Raw genomic sequence first — 19,840 nt, 5'->3', positions numbered from 1 at the left:
GCAATGACTGCTGTGTATAATGTTCTCTGTGTGTGATTTTTCCATTTTTCATTACTACAACAAACTACCTGAAACTGGCTATTAAAAAGAGAGAGAGGTTTATTTGAGGCTAACGGTAAAACTCTGATCACCTCCCAAAAGCCCTCCCTCTAAACATCAGAGTCACAGGAATTTTCTTCCATGTTAACCTCACAGTGGAAATACAATTTCAGCAGGAGTGTGATAGAGTAGGGAAGGTGGGGATTGGTGTCAGAGGGTGTCAGACTTTGACATGGACCTTACTCAAACCTTACTCAAACCTTAGTACTGTTTGTCATTTAGGTCTCTGCTTTGTTGAATGCTGTTCAGCTCTTAGTGGTTCTCTGCCCCACCCCATTCCCTTAAGGATTTTGGGCCTTGTGCTAGGCAACTGCTCTAATGTGGAGATAAAGCCCAACACGTACACACTTAGACATAGTCATTTGTTATGTTGTTTCCTTTTATTTGGCTTTGAATTTTTAGCCCTCCTGCCTCAGCCCCTCAGATAGCTCAGGGTACAGACCTGCATTTACAGATCTGGCTCAGCTGAGCCTTTTGTTAGTGCAGGTGGGGGTGGTTTTTTGTTTTGTTTTGTTTTTGTTTTTGTTTTTTTGTTTCATGGTGCTTATTTTGGCAGAAGTTGGATTGTAACAGTTATTATGACAGGGTGCTAAAAATCTCTAAAATATTTATTTATTTCTCCCTGTAATTCTTTGAGTTTTTTTATATTTTGAAGTTGTGTTTTTAGGCATTTATACGTTTATGGTTATCATAAATTCTTGGTAGTTAGTCTCTGTCCTTTGAGACCAGCCTTGCCCCTCTCCTTCATTACTTTTAGCCCACCTAGTATAATGAGATCCTACTTTTTCTTTTTTTTGGGGGGGGGTTCGAGACAGGGTTTCTCTGTGGTTTTGGATCCTGTCCTGGGAACTAGCTCTTGAACCAGGCTGGTCTTGAACTCACAGAGATCCTCCTGCCTTTGCCTCCCGAGTGCTGGGATTAAAGGCATGTGCCACCACCGCCCGGCGAGATCCTATTTTTTTCATTCATCCTGACAATCTCAATACGTTTCCTCTGTTCGTGCCTAGTCTAATTATAGCACATGCTTTAGGGAAGTAGAAGAGGAAAGCACCCCTTCTCTACCTGCCTTTCCTTTCCTTTAGCTTCTGGTGCTCTCCATTGCTTCAAGGTGCACATTTCTGCCTTCCTGTGCTCTGAGAACTTGTCTAGCTTTTCCGGTAGTCCCATCTGTTAGGAACAAGTTCTTCACTCTCCTTATCTAGACATACTTTTATTTTTACTCCTGATTTTCATTTGCTTGTTTGTTTTGGCTGTAAGCATGTGTCTTTATGCTACAGCTTATGTATGGAGTGGTCCGAGGACAGCTTGTGGGAGTCATTCTTCTCCATCCATCATGTGGAGACCAGGGATCAGACTCAGTTATCAGGACTTTCCAGCAAGCTCTTTTATCAACCGATCCATCTTGCTGGCCCTTGTCTTTAGTCTTAAAGAATGCTTTCTGAAGATTCCAAGTTGTACTTGTATTTGTTTTTTGTCTTTTGTCCTCTTTGGTAGCTCTTGCTAGCCTGGAACATTATGTAGACCAGGCTGGCCTCAAATTCACAGAGATCCACCTGTTTCTGCCCCTGGAATGCTAGGATTAAAGGCGTGCGCCTCCGTGCCCAGCTTCTGATTGCCTCTATTGCTTCTGATGTGGAAACTCACAGCAGTCAGTCCTGTTATTAATTTATTGATGCTGTGCATTCTCTTTTTCTGACTTGAGAGTTTTCTCTCCAGTCTCAGTCTGATTATGATGTGACTACCATTGTTTTTCTTTGTATTTTTTTCCATTGGGCTTCACTGAGCTTTGAGTGTCTATAAATCTATGTCTTTTATCAAATTTGGGAGTTAGGGCTATTGTTTCTTCAAATTTTTGTTTTGTTTTGTTTTGTTTTTCGAGACAGGGTTTTTCTGTGGTTTTGGAGCCTGTCCTGGAACTAGCTCTTGTAGACCAGGCTGGTCTCGAACTCACAGAGATCCGCCTGCCTCTGCCTCCCGAGTGCTGGGATTAAAGGCGACTTATTCTTTAATAGCCGACCGGAGTCCATTATTACCCCTTTCTCCCTCCATTCTGTATTCTTCTCTCTCCCTTCCCCTTACCCCCATCTCTGTCTCCTTCTCCCTCCATCCTCTTAAATTCAGACCCAGCAGGCAATGACAGGGTAAGCAAGTTTACAGGTCATTGTTAGCAAATATTCCCAAAAGTACTGCTTCTAATTCTGTGGAGAGTAGTTCCAAATACCTTGTATTTCTGCAAATTGTGATCACCATAGCTGGATTAACTTCTAGCAAATTAGACATTTCGGTGAAGTCATCCTTTTTAAGGCAATGATAGTAACTTTGATAGTAACTCTCCACTTGGTTTGGATTATATCATTTCTGAACACTGAACATTTTCATCTATATCATCATAGTTGTGATATTGGGATAATTTCTCTTGCAGAGAGAATCAAAAGTTTTGTGTTTTGAAAAGAAAATTGTAGCAGATTTGATAATTAAAAATTTGTAATTAGTGTAAAAGCAAAAGAAACATTAATAAAGAGAGAATAACATTCATTTTCAAGGCTTTTGCATAGTTTGACATAAGCATGCAGCCAGCCCTGAGAGCAGATGTGTGTAGTTTGTATGGGAACTGTAGCAGAATGCAGTTTCAGGTGGAAGGGTAAGTTAAAAGCCACAAAGAAGCTGGGTAGTGGTGGCACAAGCCTTTAATCCCAGCACTCAGGAAGCAGAAGCAGGCAGATTTCTGTGAGTTCGAGGCCAACCTGGTCTACAGAGCAAGTTCCAGGTCAGGCACCAAAGCTGCACAAAGAAACCCTGTCTCAAAAAAAACAAAAAACAAAAAAAGCCATACAATATGCCCAAGGCAGGATGCTAAGTGTATGAAACATGAACTCCCTTAACTGTACTGTCATGTCAATAAAAGAATTCTTCTTTCGATTAGATATGAAGAGGCTGAAGTTCGGAAAAAACTCGAAGAAAAGGACAGACGGGAGGAAGAGCAGCTGCAGCAGCAGAAAAGGCAGGAGGCAGGAAGAGAAGACAGTGGTGCGGTGGCCAAACGCTCTTTGGAGAATGTATCGGATTCCAAAAACAAAACCCAAAGGGTATTTCAAGTTTATTGTGTAAATCTGGTTCTGTTTGCCAGGTGCCCTGCATTTAAGGAGTTGAGGAGCCACTGTAAAATTCTTTGAAGCAACAGGGATAACATTTAATGTGATTAATCAGAAACTGAGTATGTCCCAGCAGCAGCTGGTTCTGGGTTTCCCGTTCTGGCCATCGTTAGAGCAGCGCCTGTAAACTAACGGGGGGGGGGGGGGGCAAGAGGCAGCCTTGATTAGGATCTGGTCCATCTGCGTTCTGGGCTCTGCTGAGTTTGCCTAACAACTCTCGGACTCAGTTTCCTTCAAACAGGATCCTGAGGTATCTTTTACCTCATAATGAAATCTACATTAAGAGAAGGACTTGGGCCAAGTGTAGGCCAGGTGTGGTGATGCACACCTTTAATCCCAGAATTTGGGAGACAGAGGCCGGAGGATATCTTGAGTCTGAAGCCAGCCTGGTCTACAGAGAGAGTTCCAAGATAGCCAGGGCTACACAGAGAAACCGTATCCTGAAAAACCAAAAATAAATAAACTAAAAGAAGAGAGAAGGACTTGGTTTGATGCTTTATTTGGTCCCAAACAATTTTTGTTTGTGTCTGGAGTCTTATTCACTTCCTTCCTTCATTCCTTTCCCTATTCATTTTCTCTGTGTCTGTCACTTTCTGCATTTCATTTAGTATTCTCAGCGATCGACAACTCTCCTTACCAAAAGCCACCAGCAGCTTAGTCTCTGCCAGCTGTTACTGTGCCTCTTTACTCTCAGAAATTACTCTTGGTAAAGCATAAAATCTCTTCTGAATTGTTGGAATCCACGGAAGCCTGCTGCTTTGCTTCCTCTGACCTCTTGTGCATTTTGTAGACATTTGTAGCAGCCCTGTCCTTTGTGTGTTGGTTACTGTTGCCATTTGGAAGATGTTTCACTGGGCTGGGCACTCTGGAAAGGTGAAGAAATGTTGGAATTCATGATGTGTGACAAAGCCACAACTTAGGGAGATATTTGTCAACAGGTCAAGTGACTGCCATCACCAGATAACAGGACTTGAAAGATTGTATGAGGGAACTTTTTCCTTTTGTTGACTTTGCAAAAGTGAGTAGTCACTTTTCTTTTTCAGTTGTGACCAGGTCTCTTGAAGCCCAGGCTAGCACAGATTCACTATGTAGGCAAAGCAGCCTTGGATTCCAGTTCCTCCTGCCTCCACCTCCCTATTTCTAGGGTTAAAGGCCTTTGTAATCATACCCAGTTAACGGGATGCAGGGGCAAGCAAATGGCCAGCTGAGCCACAACTCCAGCTACATCTCTGTTCCTTTCACTTTAACCTTTGCCCTGCTGTACCTGTCTCCTACACCTCTTCTTTTGCTTGAGTGTTTGAGAACAGTCTCCAGCTGCTTTGCTACTTGACTGCTATCTGCCCATCTCACATACTGCAGTTCTGTACCCCACCCAGAATATAACAGTAACTCCTCAGCGTTTCCTGGTACTCGGTCTATATCAGACTTGCCTGCCTGCCTTAGCATAATTGATTTTCAAGTTGATTTGTTGAATCAAGACGCTAAACAAGGAACTGTCTTTTCCTTGTTCTATGTCTTAAGGTTCTAAAATAATCCCTATTTGAGATTCTCCTCCTTTGACTTTTCATACTGTGCACTTGGCTGGATTGAGACAGCGAACCACATTTTGTGTTGTTCCCCTGGCCTGTAGGTTTTCCTTGTTTCCAGCATTGTCAGAAGAGGTGCAGTTTTGTTTCATGATAAGAATTCTCTGCAGATGGTGCCTTGTGTTTCATATTGTGTCACACTAAGAGGCAGGTGATATACATAACTTGTGCAAATGTGCGCTTACAAGTGTGCTGCTACTTGACCAATGGTCCAGATGGGTCCTCAGTTTTCCCATCTGTAAAATGAACTCCCTTCCTACAGGGTCACCTCAAGTTGCTTTGGTTAGAAAATGTAAACTGAGTGGTATGTTGTATTACTTAATTTCCCTTTAATTCTATAGTGGAAAGCGCCAACTAGAATAGCTAGAATTGCTGTTTCATTTCAGAAGCTCTTTCTAATTAAGTACTACTTTTAAATTAGATGTGATACCTCCTCCTTAAGAAAATTTGAGAATGAACAGTGATTCTGATACGCTGCTTTAGCGGCTGCCTAATAAAAGAAAACAGCAAAACCATTGTGTGTCTGAATTCTTGAGGGTGGAGGGCATCACTTTGAGGCAAGTGCTCTACTACTGAGCTCTATTCCTGTTTATCTGCATTTTTATAAAGTGTCATTACTTGGTACACTGTATTTCTTAGTTTCTATTGTAATTAAGTATTAAGTTTGAGCCTTTTTTCCTATGAAATTGAAACTCTTTTCCTCTGTGAACTAGGTCAATGGTGAGAAGAGTGAAAAGGGTGGAACTGCAGAGAAAGGTATGTGAGACGAGATGTCCTTTCAGGTTCTTGTGAGTTTCCTCAGTTTGATGCAGTGAGGGTCTCAGCACGTGTGTTTTCCTGTACTCTACAAATACAGTGAAATGCTGTAAGATCTGTATTGATTTACTGGGGGAGGGTGTTTTATGGTTATTTTAGCCTGGCATGATAAGCAGTTGTTTACTTATCTTCTTTTCTAGATGCAGTAGTTAAACTAATAGTGTTTGAGAGGATGCTCCTCAGTATCTTGATATACGATACTTACCACTTACCACTCTACCCCAGGTTACCCATCTGGAAAGTGGGGTTGCATTTTCTTTTCCTGTTGCTATGATAAAATACTCTAACAAACTGGGTGGTGGTGCATACCTTTAATCCCAGCACACTGGAGCGGATCTCTTTGAGTTTGAGGCCAGCCTGGTCTTCAGAGTGAGTTACAGGACAGCCAGGGCCACACAGAGAAACCCTGTCTCAAAAATAAAATACCCTAACAAAAGCAACTTATGAGAAGAAGGTTTAGTTGTGGCTCAGTTCCAGGACACAGTCCACCACAGCGGGAAAGTCATGGTGTTGGGAGCTGAGGTATCCAATCAGGAAGCAGAGGGAGATGACTGCTAGCTCTCACCCAAACAGGACCTCAGGCATGGAACTGTGCCCCCCCCCCCATGGTTAATTTTAACTGTCAAAGGTGTTGATAAGAGGTTCATAGTTAATTTCAGCTAATACATGTTGAACTTTCGGAATCCACAGTAAATTTAAGGGTTATTAGCTGTTATTATTTATGAGTCTACAGTTGTAAGAATTATTTAACAAGTGCATTCACCTCCTGGGGGAAAAAAAATCTGAACCTGTAATTTGTATGTATCCCTAGGTGGTCTTGATGATCTCATGATAAATATCTGACCTAGCAACAGGAGTTAGGAAGTTGACTTTATCTTCTAGAGAAATTTTCTGCTCTTTCAGAAAGGATTAAAATTAAACAGTTATATGTAACACAAAACACTTATGTACTGAGCATATTATCATATAGTCATCTCAAAAGTAAACTAAGTAGTGCAGGTGTAATAGCTCATGGTGCTTAGCTGTTATCCTTCTGGGTGACTTGTGTTCTCTGCTTGTTTAGTCTGCTCATTATCAAATTGATCTAGATGGGTTGAGAGGAAGGAAGGAGGTTTTAGCAGCTGTTCATAAGATTACCTGTGTTTCTCACAACTGCAGAAACAGCCCTCTGTATCTAAAGTTGCTTGTGATGTTTTTTTTAAATTATTTATTTATTATGTATATGGTGTTCTGTCCACATGTATGCCTGCAGGCCAGAAGAGGGCACCAGATCGCATTACAGATGGTTGTGAGCCACCTTGCGGTTGCTGGGAGTTGAGCTCAGAACCTGTGGGAGAGCAGCCAGTGCTCTTATCTTAACTGCTGAGCCATCTCTCCAGCCCCAGTTTATGATGGTTTTTGATCTTTCACTTCAAGTGATGGTCGATGGTAGGCACAATGGAACCAAACCCAGAGCTGAGCACAGCTAGGCAGACACTATTCCATCAAGCTATGTGTCCAGCCTGTGTATAAACAAGACATGGATTTGTCTCTTAGTAAATGTTAACACAAATTATACTTAGTGTTCTTGTAAAAGATAAAACATGGTACGACAGGATGGCAAGTCAGATGCTAAGTATACTTTGCTTTTCAAAGTTTGCTAACATGCCAGCACATGGAACTGGGTGTTTCTTATTGTTTACTACTTGTCTCTCAATTCCAAGGAGCAATCACAGCAAAGGAGCTGTATACAATGATGATGGATAAAAACATCAGCTTGATTATAATGGATGCTCGAAAAATACAGGATTATCAGCTTTCCTGTATCTCAGATTCTCTCAGTGTTCCTGAAGAAGCTATCAGTCCAGGGTAGGTCACTATGTGTTTGGATAGAAATGGAGGAGGAGTGGATTTGGGGGAGAGGGAATGTGTTGTGCGGCTGCGAGTAGAGGAGGAAGGGGATGTAGTATATGAGAGAGCAATGAATTTTAAAAAATACAGCTGGGTGGTAGTGGTACACACCTTAAATCCCAGCACTTGGGAGGTAATCGTAGGCTGATATCTGAGTTCAAGGCCAAACTGTTCTACAGAGTGAGTTCCTGGATAGCCAGGGCTACACAGAGAAACCTTGTCTCAAAAAACAAAAATAAAAGAGAGAGTCAGGGTCCTGCTGTGCTAACAGGATGGCCTTGAATTTGTGACCCTTCCTTTTGGCTCCCTAGTGTGTAAATGACTGTGCTTTGACAGTCGTCTCCATTACTGTGCGTAGAGCACTGTGTTCCTTCTCATCGCTCCTTGTGTCCCTTTGTGTGACTACAGCATAATTTACTTACCCGTGTTATTTCTAGACTTGTCCTTTATATATTGGATTTGATAGTGCTTTTTCCATTTATACAGGGACATATGAATTTATTAAAATAAACAATATAATTAATTTTTTATTATTAAGTTATATTTTAAATTAAATTATAGAACAAATTATGAAGATAATACATGACAAACTTAAATTTAGGAAACACGTTGATTCTGTTATTCCCCAACATGTGTTCACTAGAATGCCAATCCTACAAGGAATTTGTAAGCAAATAAATGCCCCTTAAAAACCTCTCATTCCATTTGTTTCCATTCTTTTAGACCGTACGTTTTGATCTGTCTCTGTAAGGACAGCTAGGAGATGGTATTCTATATTAGCTCCTCTTCACTTCCCAGTAGATAAAGTAACCAGTGTTATTACTTAGGAAGAGGTTTGTTTTGTTTAATTCTTAGTCCACCATTTTGATTTATTTGCAGATAAAGGTTTCACCACTCAGCTTGCTAGTATTATCAGTTAAATACTGAAATGCCTGCTAAATGCTGAATGGTTTCTAAGCACCAGCACCTTTTACCAAAGGAATGGGTCTGTTATTCTGTCATTCAGCAAATATTTACTGAGAGGTACGCTGGGTTACTAGGCTTCTCAGTGATGAGACTTAATCAGTGAACAGATAGAAGTTGTTGTCTTTGTAAAGCTTTAATTAAATAAGCAGTTACGATAAGAAAAACAATAACAATTAAAAATATAGTTTCTTTATGTTAATAAGTAAGGTGTGGTAGGTAGGTATATATTGGGATGTGTGGGTGTGTCTGTCTGTCTTGGAGTAGACCCTAAAATTTAGTTCCAGGAAGACTCAGAGAAAAGTTCTTACTTAACAAGTGTTAAATATGTAGGGGAAATGGTGGTGCACATTCTGAGGTCAGGCATGGGGAGCAAACAGAGAATACAGCAACAATAGAAGCCCCTAGGCAGGATCACTGAATGAGTCAAGTGACTGGTGTGGATGAGCAGAGGGGCAAGCAGTTAAAGAAGAGAAGGGAGCAGTAAGAGGATTGGGGTCTGTGTCACGGCCATGTTAAGGATGTGTGTGAGCTTCAATATGTGCAAAGGGGTAGCAGAACACTCTCCTGGGTAGTTGAGAACATGCTGATGGAAGGATGTGAGCGTAGACCTGAGCTGTTGAGAACATGCTGATGGAAGGATGTGAGCGTAGATCTGAGCTGTGAAGGTTTCAGTAATGTCTCCTGGTGTACTGCTGTGAGGATTCAATAAGGTCCAGAGCATACAGAGCAGTACCTGACACTGTCAGTGTGTGTGTGCTTGCTAATTAAATTAAATCTTGCTGTTTAGCTATTATATGTATAGGAAGAAGTGAGCTTAAATATGAGTAATATTGCTAAGGTGATTTGGTGAAGGAAGTTGTCTGGATGATTTCCTGTTTCAGTTTTGTGCCCCCTCTCCATTTTTTTTTAAAAGCGGTCAGAATTAAGTCTGTTTCTTTCCCTCCCTAATAATTATTAAAAAGCACTGGCGTGCAGTAATGAAGGGGTGGAGTAAAGTTTGTACTGGTGTGGCACAGTACAAGGCTCATTTCTCCCCTTTGCCTCAGTACAAATGTTCATTCATTTTAGAGTCACTGCCAGTTGGATTGAAGCACACCTCTCAGATGATTCTAAAGACACTTGGAAAAAGAGGGGGAGTGTGGACTATGTGGTACTGCTCGACTGGTTTAGTTCAGCAAAAGATTTGCAGCTTGGAACCACACTGCGGAGTCTGAAAGACGCACTTTTCAAGGTTGGCAGCTCCCCTTGCTACTCTGACAAGCTCTGTCTGATTGTTGGGTAATTGTGGAGACTGGTTTTGACTGGCTTGGCTAGACTTTTAAACCAACTGTTCACCTAGGAAGTTGTGTTCAGTAACCACCTTAGAGGTGAACATTTAATATTGAAAGTCATAAGGTGTTCTTGAACCAAGACTCAGCTACTCCAAGTTTGGAAATTTTATTAAGGGATTTGGGATGTGTGCTTATCTTTGGTGTTTATTCCAGCATTGAGGGTATCTGTACATACACACACACACACACACACACACACACACACACACACACACACAGTAGTAATCATTATAAATGATACAACTGTTATTGACATTCATGTAAAAGAAAAAGCAGCAAATTAAGAGTTTCATCATCTTATAAAATGCATTTTGAAAAGTATGTATGTATGTGGAGACTAGGAACTAACTCCAGAATGTTAGGGAGTGTCTCTGGGTGGTCAGGTTTTACGTAGTTTTGTCTTGGATTTGTTTTATTACTTTCCTTCTAAGATCATAGGTTGTTTCTTGGTTCTTAAAACTTGTATTGATTTATACCTAATACTTCATTTAAAGTTGGAGTTTGAATTTAATTATTCTTTGTTTTCATTTTGCAGTAGTTCTACATTTTGTTTGTTGTGGGTTGTGATTTTTGCTGTTGAGACTGCTACCATCTTACAAATATTCTGTCTTTATTCTGTAGTGGGAAAGTAAAACTGTCCTGCGCCATGAGCCTCTGGTGTTGGAGGGGGGCTATGAAAACTGGCTCCTTTGCTATCCACAGTATACAACAAATGCTAAGGTCACTCCACCCCCTCGAAGCAAAACTGAAGAGGTGTCTGTCTCATGTATGTATGTGAAAATTTTGTTTAAAACTGCTTCAGTACAGAATAAAACATTTATATGTTCAGGGTAACCTTGTTTGTATATGCCTTTGTCCTGTTAATACTAGTTTGTTTTCAGGCAAAATAGTACAGACTAGGAATTCATGTTTTAAGACTGTGGTGATTGCCATTCATTCACATTTAGCTATCACAAAGAACATGTATAACATAAATATTGTGTTGGAGTTTGCTGTTCTTAAAAACGATGCATTTTTCTTTTGGGGATTTTAGTGGATTTTACTTATCCCTCACTGGAAGAACCAGTTCCTCCCAAACTTCCTGCCCAGATGTCTCCTTTACCTATAGAAGTAGATGAAAATGCAGAATTGGTAACTGGTCAAGATGAAAAACCAAGACCACAGAGCTTGTCAGCTCTCGCCGGACCCAGTGCCGCTCCCAAAGCCGAAGCTTCACCCATAATTCAGCCTGTGCCTGCTGCAAAGACTATCCCACAGGTATGCTCTTCTTTTTCTTTCAACTAACTTTACTATTTTTTGTTTGGATACCATATTGACACATAACATACAGGGTTTTATCTGTGACCTGTGACCCCTTGGGAAACATCAGAAGGATCTGTCCATCTTGTCACCTTTATTTTTCCTAAAAGTTTTTATAATCCATCCCTGTGGCCATGGCTTTATTAGATCACTTACAAGATTTCTGAACAGCTGGTGGCCATTTCCTACACGCTGTAGCAAAGGCTTGCCTTCAGAAGTGAGCCGAAGAGCAGTGATCTGACTAGCACAGCCGTCCTGACAAAGCTAGCAAATGATCAGTCCCTCTTACAGATGGTCTGGAGTCCACACGTAGCCCACACACCGTGCAGAGTTTATGTCCTCTCTGCATTCCTTCTGATAGCTGCTGTGCAGCACTGTTGGAAGACTAATGCTGAGGAGAGTTCCCCTACATGCTTAGGCAGGAACACATTTTTCAAACAAAACATTTCCGCGTGGAACCCATCACTTTGGTGTGTGAACCTGTCATTATGAAGGATATTTTGCCTGCTTTTGCATATGAGAAATGTGAGTTGTCAGTATTTTGGTTTTAAAGCATCATTTTAGTTCCATTTCATTGCAATTTGAAATGTTAACAATAGTTATTTAAGGGGGCAGGAGAATGGCTCAGTGGTTAAGAACATTGCCTGTTCTTCCAAAGGTCCTGAGTTCAATTCCTGGCAACCACATGGTGGCTCACAACCATCTGTAATGAGGTCTGGTGCCCTCTTCTGACCTGTAGACATACACATAGAATATTGTATACATAACAAATAAATAAATATTTAAAAAATAGTTATTTAAATGAAATAAAATAGTTATTTAAATATAAATAACAAATAGTTATTAAAGGTGGTGGGCTTTAATCCCAGCACTCGGAAGGCAGAGGTAGGCAGATTTCTGTGTGTTCAAGGCCAGCCTGGTCTACAGAGCTATTTCCAGGACAACTAGAATCTCCTGAAGGTTGTTAGAGCGGTGTTAGAGCAGCCAAAGCAGGTCTTAACACCTACATTCCAGGAATAGGGCTGCGGAGAGCTCAGTCGGTAAAGCACCTGCTGTGCAGCGTGAGAGCCAAGTCCGGAGCCCAGTGCCCACAACAGAGCCACGTGCAGCATCACACACCTGGAATCCCACCCTGATCGGTGAGCTCCAGGTTCAGTGAAAGGCCCATCTCAGAAAGTAAAGATGGAAGACCAACAAGATGGCTCAGCAGCTAAAGATGACTGAGTTTGATCCCTGGGATCCATGTAGTAGGAGAGAACCAACTCCCACAGATTATCCTCTGACGCCCCCCTCAAAAATTAAATAAATAATTACATAAAATTAATAATAGCATTGAAAAAATGGAATAGTAAGGTGAAAAAGAGGGCTAGTGAGACCTAGTGCTGTGAGTTCAGCCTCTGGATCTTACAAGATGACATAGGAGACCTAACCTCTCAGAGTTGTCTTGACCACACTTGACTCTGCACTCACATGCACACACACTAAACAAAATGTTTTCATATTAAAGAATGGAAAGTAGGCCAGGCAGTGGTGGTGCACACATTTATTCCCAGCACTTGGCAGGCAGATCTTTGTGTGTTTGAGGCCAGCCTGGTCTACAAAGTGAATTCCAGGACATTTGCACAGAGAAACCCTGTCTCAAAAACAAAACAAACAAACAAAAAGAATGAAAAGTAGATAGGCCATGGTAAAATGTTTATTTTATTTATTCATTTTGTGCTTGAGTGTATGTGTGTACACTACAGCCTAAGTACAACGAGTAACACTGTAAAGGAGGGTTTTATTAAACAAGAGATACGGGTGTTGACAGAGGTTTCTGTCCCTCCTGTCCTGCAGCCGTTCAGTCCCAAAGAAACACATAGAGGACTACATTAAGTATAAACTGGTTGGCCTATTAGTTCAGTTTGCTTATTAACTAACTTTTACATCTTAACTCATAATTCTTGTCTGTGCTGGCCACGTGGCTTGATACCTTTCATCAGTGAGGGATTCTTATCTTGCTTCCTCTGCATCTGGATTACGGGTGTAGCCTGAGCCTTTCCTCATCCCAGAATTCTACTGTTCTGGTCACCCCTCCTATACTTCCTGCCTGGCTACTGGCCAATCAGTGTTTTATTAAACCAATACAAGTGACAAATCTTGCAAAGTACAAGACCACTGTTCCACAGCAAACATCGTCAGATTTCTTTGAAAAAGATTACTTGGGCGGGTGACTGGCTGGGCAGGTGAAGGCACTGGCCACATAAACCTGAACTTGAGTTTGATCCCTGGAAAGGGTTCCATAAAGGTGGGAGGAAAGAGCCAACTCCACAGAATTGTCCTTTAACTGTCACACGTATGCTGGGCATATGCGATGTGCCCACATGTCACACTATATGCACACATAATTTGTGAAATGATCACTCTCATCACAGTGTAGAGAAGTAACTAGAAATGGAGGGAAACAGGCGAGTAGGCAGTGGGAGGCTGTGCTGGAGTTCTGGGGAGAGAATGATCTTGGTATAGGCTTCTGGGTAGTCACAGAGATGGGTATACAGCCGTGTGCAATTTCACAGCAGCAGAAAACTGTGGGAAGAACATGGCCTAAAACTATTAGCTGACTGCTTTTACAGCTGTTTGGAGAGTGAAGGGAAGCTCCATGTTTGTGGGCATCATACATTTATTTTTGGCCATGTTGTGTGTGAGGTATTATTGGCTACTTATGTGGAGATGGGCAGGGGTAGTTGACTGTGTAGGAATGGAGCGTCAATCTCCTCTGTCAGGTCTAGGTATTATAGTTGAGCTTTAAGACATATGTAACTCTTCTGAGCCAGAATGCTCATTGCAAACTAAAACTGAAATAACACTCTTATATTTGCTGAGGTAGGAGAATTGTGGGTTTGAAGCCAACTTGACCTATGTGCAAGACCTTGCCTCAAAACCAAGACACAAAAAGCACGCTTTGTTCTGTTTTTGTTTCTCTAAGGTTGATCGTACGAAAAAACCGGCAGTGAAATTGCCTGAAGATCATAGAATAAAATCTGAGAATACAGATCAGAGTGGAAGAGTTCTTCCTGATCGTTCCACCAAACCAGTATTTCCTCCTCCGACTGCCATGTTAACAGATGAAGAAAAAGCCCGTATTCATGAAGAAACCGCCCTTCTCATGGAGAAAAACAAGCAGGAGAGGGAACTTTGGGAAAGGCAGCAGAAGGAGCAGAAAGAGAAGCTGAGGAGGGAGGAACAAGAGCGCAAAGCTGGAAAGACACAGGACTTGGAAGAACATGACACCAGTGAGAACCAACCCAAAGCCAAGGACGAGCTGGAGAAGAGAGACAGCAAACAGACCAAGCTGGAAGAAAAAGAGCCCTCAGCAGACAGGGGCCAGGAAGCCACAGGGACGAAAAGACAAAGTAAAAGTGAACACGAGGCTTCTGATGCCAAGATGTCTGTGGAAGGTAAAAGGTGTCCCACATCAGGAGTGCAGAAGAGGCCACCAGATGTGTCCCCTGCATCCGTGTCAGGAGAGCTGAGTGCAAGCAAGGTAGGTAAAACTGAAGGTAAATGTGTTTACGATGGGATACAGTGGCCTTCTACAGACAGGGCAGGCATACTGCTCTAGAGGGTGAGAGATTGTCCTGAGCCATTGGTATTTGCTTCCCTGCACTCTTTTGAGACCTGTGGTGATGTACATTAAGTGATTGGTTGGCAATAGGATTTTTTTGTTGGTAAAATGCCGTACCTATTTAGTTACTGCTAGATTTAGCTATATTCGTTTCTATGTTGGTGTGTAACCATCAAAAGTACTAGGATGAAATACAATCTCATGACAGAGAAGGTGCCAAAAGTTAAGTTTTAGTTTTTGTCTACTTAGAATGTGTAGTCAGCCAGGCGGTGGTGTCGTAGCTTTGGCGCGTGTCCTGGAACTCTCTGTAGACCATAACTCACAGAAATCCACCTGTCTCAAAAAAAGAAAGAAAAAAAATCCTCCTGCCTCTGCCACCGAGTGCTGGTATTAAAGGCGTGCACCACCACCACTCAGCTCAGATGAGGAACTCAAGGAAGTGTTACAAACAAAAATGTTTCTAAAGTTAGAAGTAGTCAATATGGAGGTTGTTACTTCAGTGTATTGACCTGTATGTACTTATATATAACGCTTCATTATTTTTGTAAAATGGATATAAAAGAAGCTATGTTAGGGAAGATGGGTTAGAATAGGCCATGAGGTAATCATCTGGTAGGTTTCCTTATTTGGCTCCACTGTTCTTTCTCCCCACTACCACGGAGAGCCACCTCCCCACCAGGCTCATGTGCACACTCAGTGCAACCATTTCAAAGTAACAACTTTGTCGGAGTTGTTGGAGTTGGTGTGTGGCAGAAGAGTCACAGCTCTCGGTGCACTGGTGTCCTGAAGAGGCTTCTCCAGCCTCTCAGTGTAGTGTGGATTAATTACCTGTCCGCTTCTCCTCGCCAGCAGCTGGAGTCACGGTCCCTGCTTCCTGATGACCTCTCGGCTTCCTTTGGAAAACTAGAAATGTTACTTCAGTTTTCCTTTGATTTCATACTCCTCTAAGCCTTGGCATAGTAGACTTTGAGAAATACAAAACTGCCTTCTTCTTGACTCTACCTTTAAAAATATGAAAGGCAGTCAAGACTGTTTTTTGGGGGATTTTTTTTTATTCTTCAGTGAATGGAAACTTTTAATTGGAAAGTCAGATTATTGTTTTTCAAACTAGGCTCAACGAGAACCTTTGACAAGAGCACGAAGTGAAGAAATGGGGAGAATTGTACCAGGGCTGCCTTCCGGCTGGGCCAAGGTAAAGTCAGAGTTCTAAACTGAAATACAAGTTACTTTGTTTTAAAAAGTACTATGCTTTAGTTGTCAACTCTGCTTTGTTATAGAGAACATGAGCTCTTCCCCCTGTCTGCTGCAAGGAGACATCTCTTAATACACATCCTCAGGTGCTGGCTGTCACATACAAGCACCTGACAGTAGAATTTTGAAATATAGTATTCCATAAAAGCAAGCCTAAATTTCTTTGGAAGTTTACAAAGTGATTGCTATTCTTATTCAAATTAGTTTAGGGACTAAAGTAATTGATTTTGTGCTTAGAAAATTAAAGGCCCCAGCTTTAATCCTTAGCACAAGCACATTTTAATCCAAAAGTAAATGCTGCAGTGGGGGTGGTGCTCTAATGACTTCGGTACTTATCTGATTTTTTTATTATTATTATTTTCATTTTTCTTTTCCAAGTTTCTTGATCCAATCACTGGAACCTTCCGTTACTATCATTCACCCACCAACACGGTTCACATGTACCCACCTGAAATGGCCCCTTCGTCTGCTCCACCTTCCACCCCTCCTACACACAAAGTCAAGCCCCAGACCCCAGCTGAGCGGGACAGGGAGCCGTCCAAACTGAAGCGCTCCTACTCCTCCCCGGACATCACTCAGGCCCTGCAGGAGGAGGAAAAGAGGAGGCCAGCTGTGACCCCAGCAGTCAACCGGGAAAACAAGTAAGTTCTCCCAGTTCTAGAACTAGACAGTGCCATCTCCATGTCACTATCTAAGAGTTACAGTCTCAGGGTTCTGTTGTTATGATGGAACAAAAAATAAGAAACCATGAGATGTCCTCAGCTTTCCCCCAATGCTGACTTAATTCGTAAGAATGAATTTTGTATTGATGCAGACATGAAAGTGTCACATACATTGTTACAGCGCTTTCTCAGCACCATGCCCTAGGCCTCCTCTCATCTTTCATAGATCACAATTAATTTTTAATTTTACTAAAGAAAAGTGTGTGTGAGAGAGAAAGAGAGAGATTTCAGCTCTCTCATCTACCATGTGGATCCTGAGGCTTGAACTCAGGTCATCAGGCTTGGTAGCAAGTGCCTTTACCACTACGCTGTCTCACCACTCAAGAATGGGCAGTGTTACAAGTACTCAATTTCCAGCCTTCGTTTCTCTCAACCAGTCATGGAGGAGTTCAGTCTTCTATCTGTAAAAATGCAGGCACCATAATGCCTCCTTTCCTCTGTCCCATTTTTCCTTTCCTGTTCTCATCTCTGCTCACAGGGTGACCAGCCGGTTTAAGTTTCTCAAAGTAGCACATCATTTACTTGTGTTTCTCTCGTCACTTTGGGGATGGTGAAAATGCAACTGGCCCTCAATGTCCTTGGTTTTTGGGCTGGGGTATAGCTCAGTACAGAATGCTTGCTTAATATACCCAAATCCTGGGTTTGTTCTCAAACCAGCCATGGGGAGGTACACCTAAAAGAACAACACTCAGGAAATGGAGACAGGAGGGGTAGAAGTTCAAGGTCATCCTCAGCCATATAACAAGTTTGAGGCCACCCTGGGCTATGTGAGACCCTACCTCAAACAACAAAAGCAAGAACATGTTGAGTAGTTTCTAACTCTAAGGGCTTAACCAATAAGGGATCAAAAATAATTGGTGGTGGGGGCTATAGAAGAACTGAACACAAATAGATGTTTATCTTTATCATTTTTAACACAGCTTAACAGCTGTTTACATTGTATCAGGTGTGATGAACAATCAGAAGTGGTTTAAAGGAGACAGGAAGGTGTGTGTGCACAGGTCAGTGCAGACACCATAGCGTTTCACTCAGGCATGGACTAGCCTTGCATACTGTTACTTTAGGGGTCTTGGATACTGGTTTGGTGTATGTATAAGTAAGTGACTTGGGGTTTTTCATGTATTATATATTATTTGTTAATTACTAAGAATTTTCAATTTATTTTTTTTCTGACACATCCCAAGGAAATAGTTAATCAGTTTTCTGAGACTTCATTTTGCCAGAGAGAGACCTTTTGAAAGAGCTTTTGGAATTAATACAATTCAGATGTGTTAGAAAGCTTTACATCATAATGTTATTAAAGTTCATTAATTTGGCAATGGTTGAAGCTATCTATATATAGTTCATATATTTTTTTTTAATACAGGAACAGAGAAGGATCATGTAGGGAAAATTGGGATAGTTTGGTGTGTTTTTCCATATTCCCCTCATGGGTAGGGAACACAGTGTGGGGATCAGCCAGACAAGGGACCATCCTCTAGTCAGGTTCCCTTCACTACAGCGCTCTGGACACATGCGCAGGACCCAGGGAGCGTCTCCAGCCCAGCAGATGCCTCTTTTCGGTCCAGAATGGCTTTAATTTTTAATTAAGTATAGCCATCCATGTGTGACTTAGTGGCTGGAGGCATAGTTAGGTACCCAGAAGATCTCTGCCTCATTTGAGGACTGTTTTATGATTAGCATTTACTTTCATCTTATGTATGATTTTATTTAGACAAGTGTAAATATCTGCTTCTTTATTTTTTTAAATATTTATTTTTATGTGTGGGGTGTTTTGTGACATGTATGTCTGTGTACCGTGTATATGCCCAATGTCCTTGGAGACCAGAAGAGGGCATCAGGTCTCCCAAACTACGAATTACAGGTGATTGTGATCCACCATGTGGGTGCTGAGAATCAAACCCAGTTCTACTGGCAGAGCAGCAGTGCTCATAATCACACTGCGCTCTCTCTCCAGCCCCCTCTTTAGTTCTTAAATGTATCACATCTACTACAGTGAAAATGCTGTGCAGATATGAAATACAATATTGAGAAAAGGTTTGCACACACTCAATTCAAATACTTTCCTACCCTCCTCATCCCAAACTTTCAGTCTCCTCTGCTTCCTCTGCCTCCAGCAATCCTTTCGTATCTCATGTGTTCTGTTGCTCTCCCCAACCTCATTTTCTTAAAGTTTTTTTTCTTGTTTAGTGGGTTTCTTTCTACTACCTTTATTGCCACTTAAATATACTATTTAATGTATAGCAGCTGTGATCTATATATGAGAGAACATACTACATATTTGTCCTTCTGTAATTAATATATAATTTATAAGTACATAAGATTTTATTGTGTTTAATTCTCTCATGTTCTAGTTAAGAGTATTTCATAATGCTAACCTCTCAGGGCTAGTTGGAGAAGTCTGAAAGAGCGTTCCCCCATTGGAAAGTAACTCAGGACTAGCTAGAGGACCTCTCACAAGAGAAGTTGTGGGCATGTATTTCATGGGAGGATCCTGGAACATAGAGTTAGCCTCATACTAAATGTCTTAGAGAACACAGCAGGTTAGTGTGTGGATTGTAATCTGCCACCTTCAGTGTGGACTCCAGCTGAGATGCTCTGCATAAGGCATCTTGTTCTTTCTTCCTTAGGCCTAAGGCTGAGATCTCAAGACTTTCTGCTTCTCAGATTCGGAACCTCAATCCTGTTTTTGGAGGATCTGGACCAGCTCTTACTGGACTTCGTAATTTGGGAAACACTTGTTACATGAACTCAATACTGCAGTGCCTGTGTAATGCTCCACATTTGGCTGATTATTTCAACAGGAACTGCTACCAGGATGATATCAACAGGTAAAGGAACATTTCGCTGCTGCAGTACACTGTTGAAAAGGGAATCCAACTGTAATTTCTATCTGCCGTACTCTGTTTTGTACTGCTATAACAAAGAACCCAAGACTAGGTAATCTTTTTTCTTTTTAAGAAAAGAATTTTAATTTTAAAATTTTGTGTATCTGAATGAATATGCACAAACTAGGGCACACATGTGGAGGTCAGAGGACAACTTTCAGGAATCGATTCCCTCTAGTGTAGGTTCTAGGATCAAGTCATGTTGTCAGCTCACATGGTGGGAACCTTTACCTCCT

The 19,840-nt window shown here is 41.6% G+C and overlaps 1 protein-coding gene across 1 annotated transcript in view; it reads left to right on the top strand.

Moving 5' to 3' along the window:
- Positions 1-19,840, top strand: part of Usp8 (ubiquitin specific peptidase 8) — a 48,114-nt gene that overhangs the window by 21,540 nt on the left and 6,734 nt on the right. Inside the window, exons 5-14 of the mRNA XM_050133716.1 lie at positions 3,023-3,185; positions 5,551-5,593; positions 7,357-7,501; positions 9,578-9,740; positions 10,462-10,606; positions 10,874-11,097; positions 14,105-14,662; positions 15,855-15,935; positions 16,373-16,635; positions 19,347-19,547. Coding sequence (XP_049989673.1) covers positions 3,023-3,185; positions 5,551-5,593; positions 7,357-7,501; positions 9,578-9,740; positions 10,462-10,606; positions 10,874-11,097; positions 14,105-14,662; positions 15,855-15,935; positions 16,373-16,635; positions 19,347-19,547 — 1,986 coding nt within the window. The remainder of the gene's footprint in view (positions 1-3,022; positions 3,186-5,550; positions 5,594-7,356; positions 7,502-9,577; positions 9,741-10,461; positions 10,607-10,873; positions 11,098-14,104; positions 14,663-15,854; positions 15,936-16,372; positions 16,636-19,346; positions 19,548-19,840) is intronic.

Source organism: Alexandromys fortis, unplaced genomic scaffold, assembly GCF_014885135.2.
Source record: "Alexandromys fortis isolate MF-2015 unplaced genomic scaffold, M_Fortis_MF-2015_v1.1 scaffold_6, whole genome shotgun sequence".
Classification (NCBI taxonomy): Eukaryota; Metazoa; Chordata; class Mammalia; order Rodentia; family Cricetidae; genus Alexandromys; species Alexandromys fortis.
Note: the sequence above shows the minus strand (reverse complement) of the source record. Positions and strands in the feature narration are given on the sequence as shown.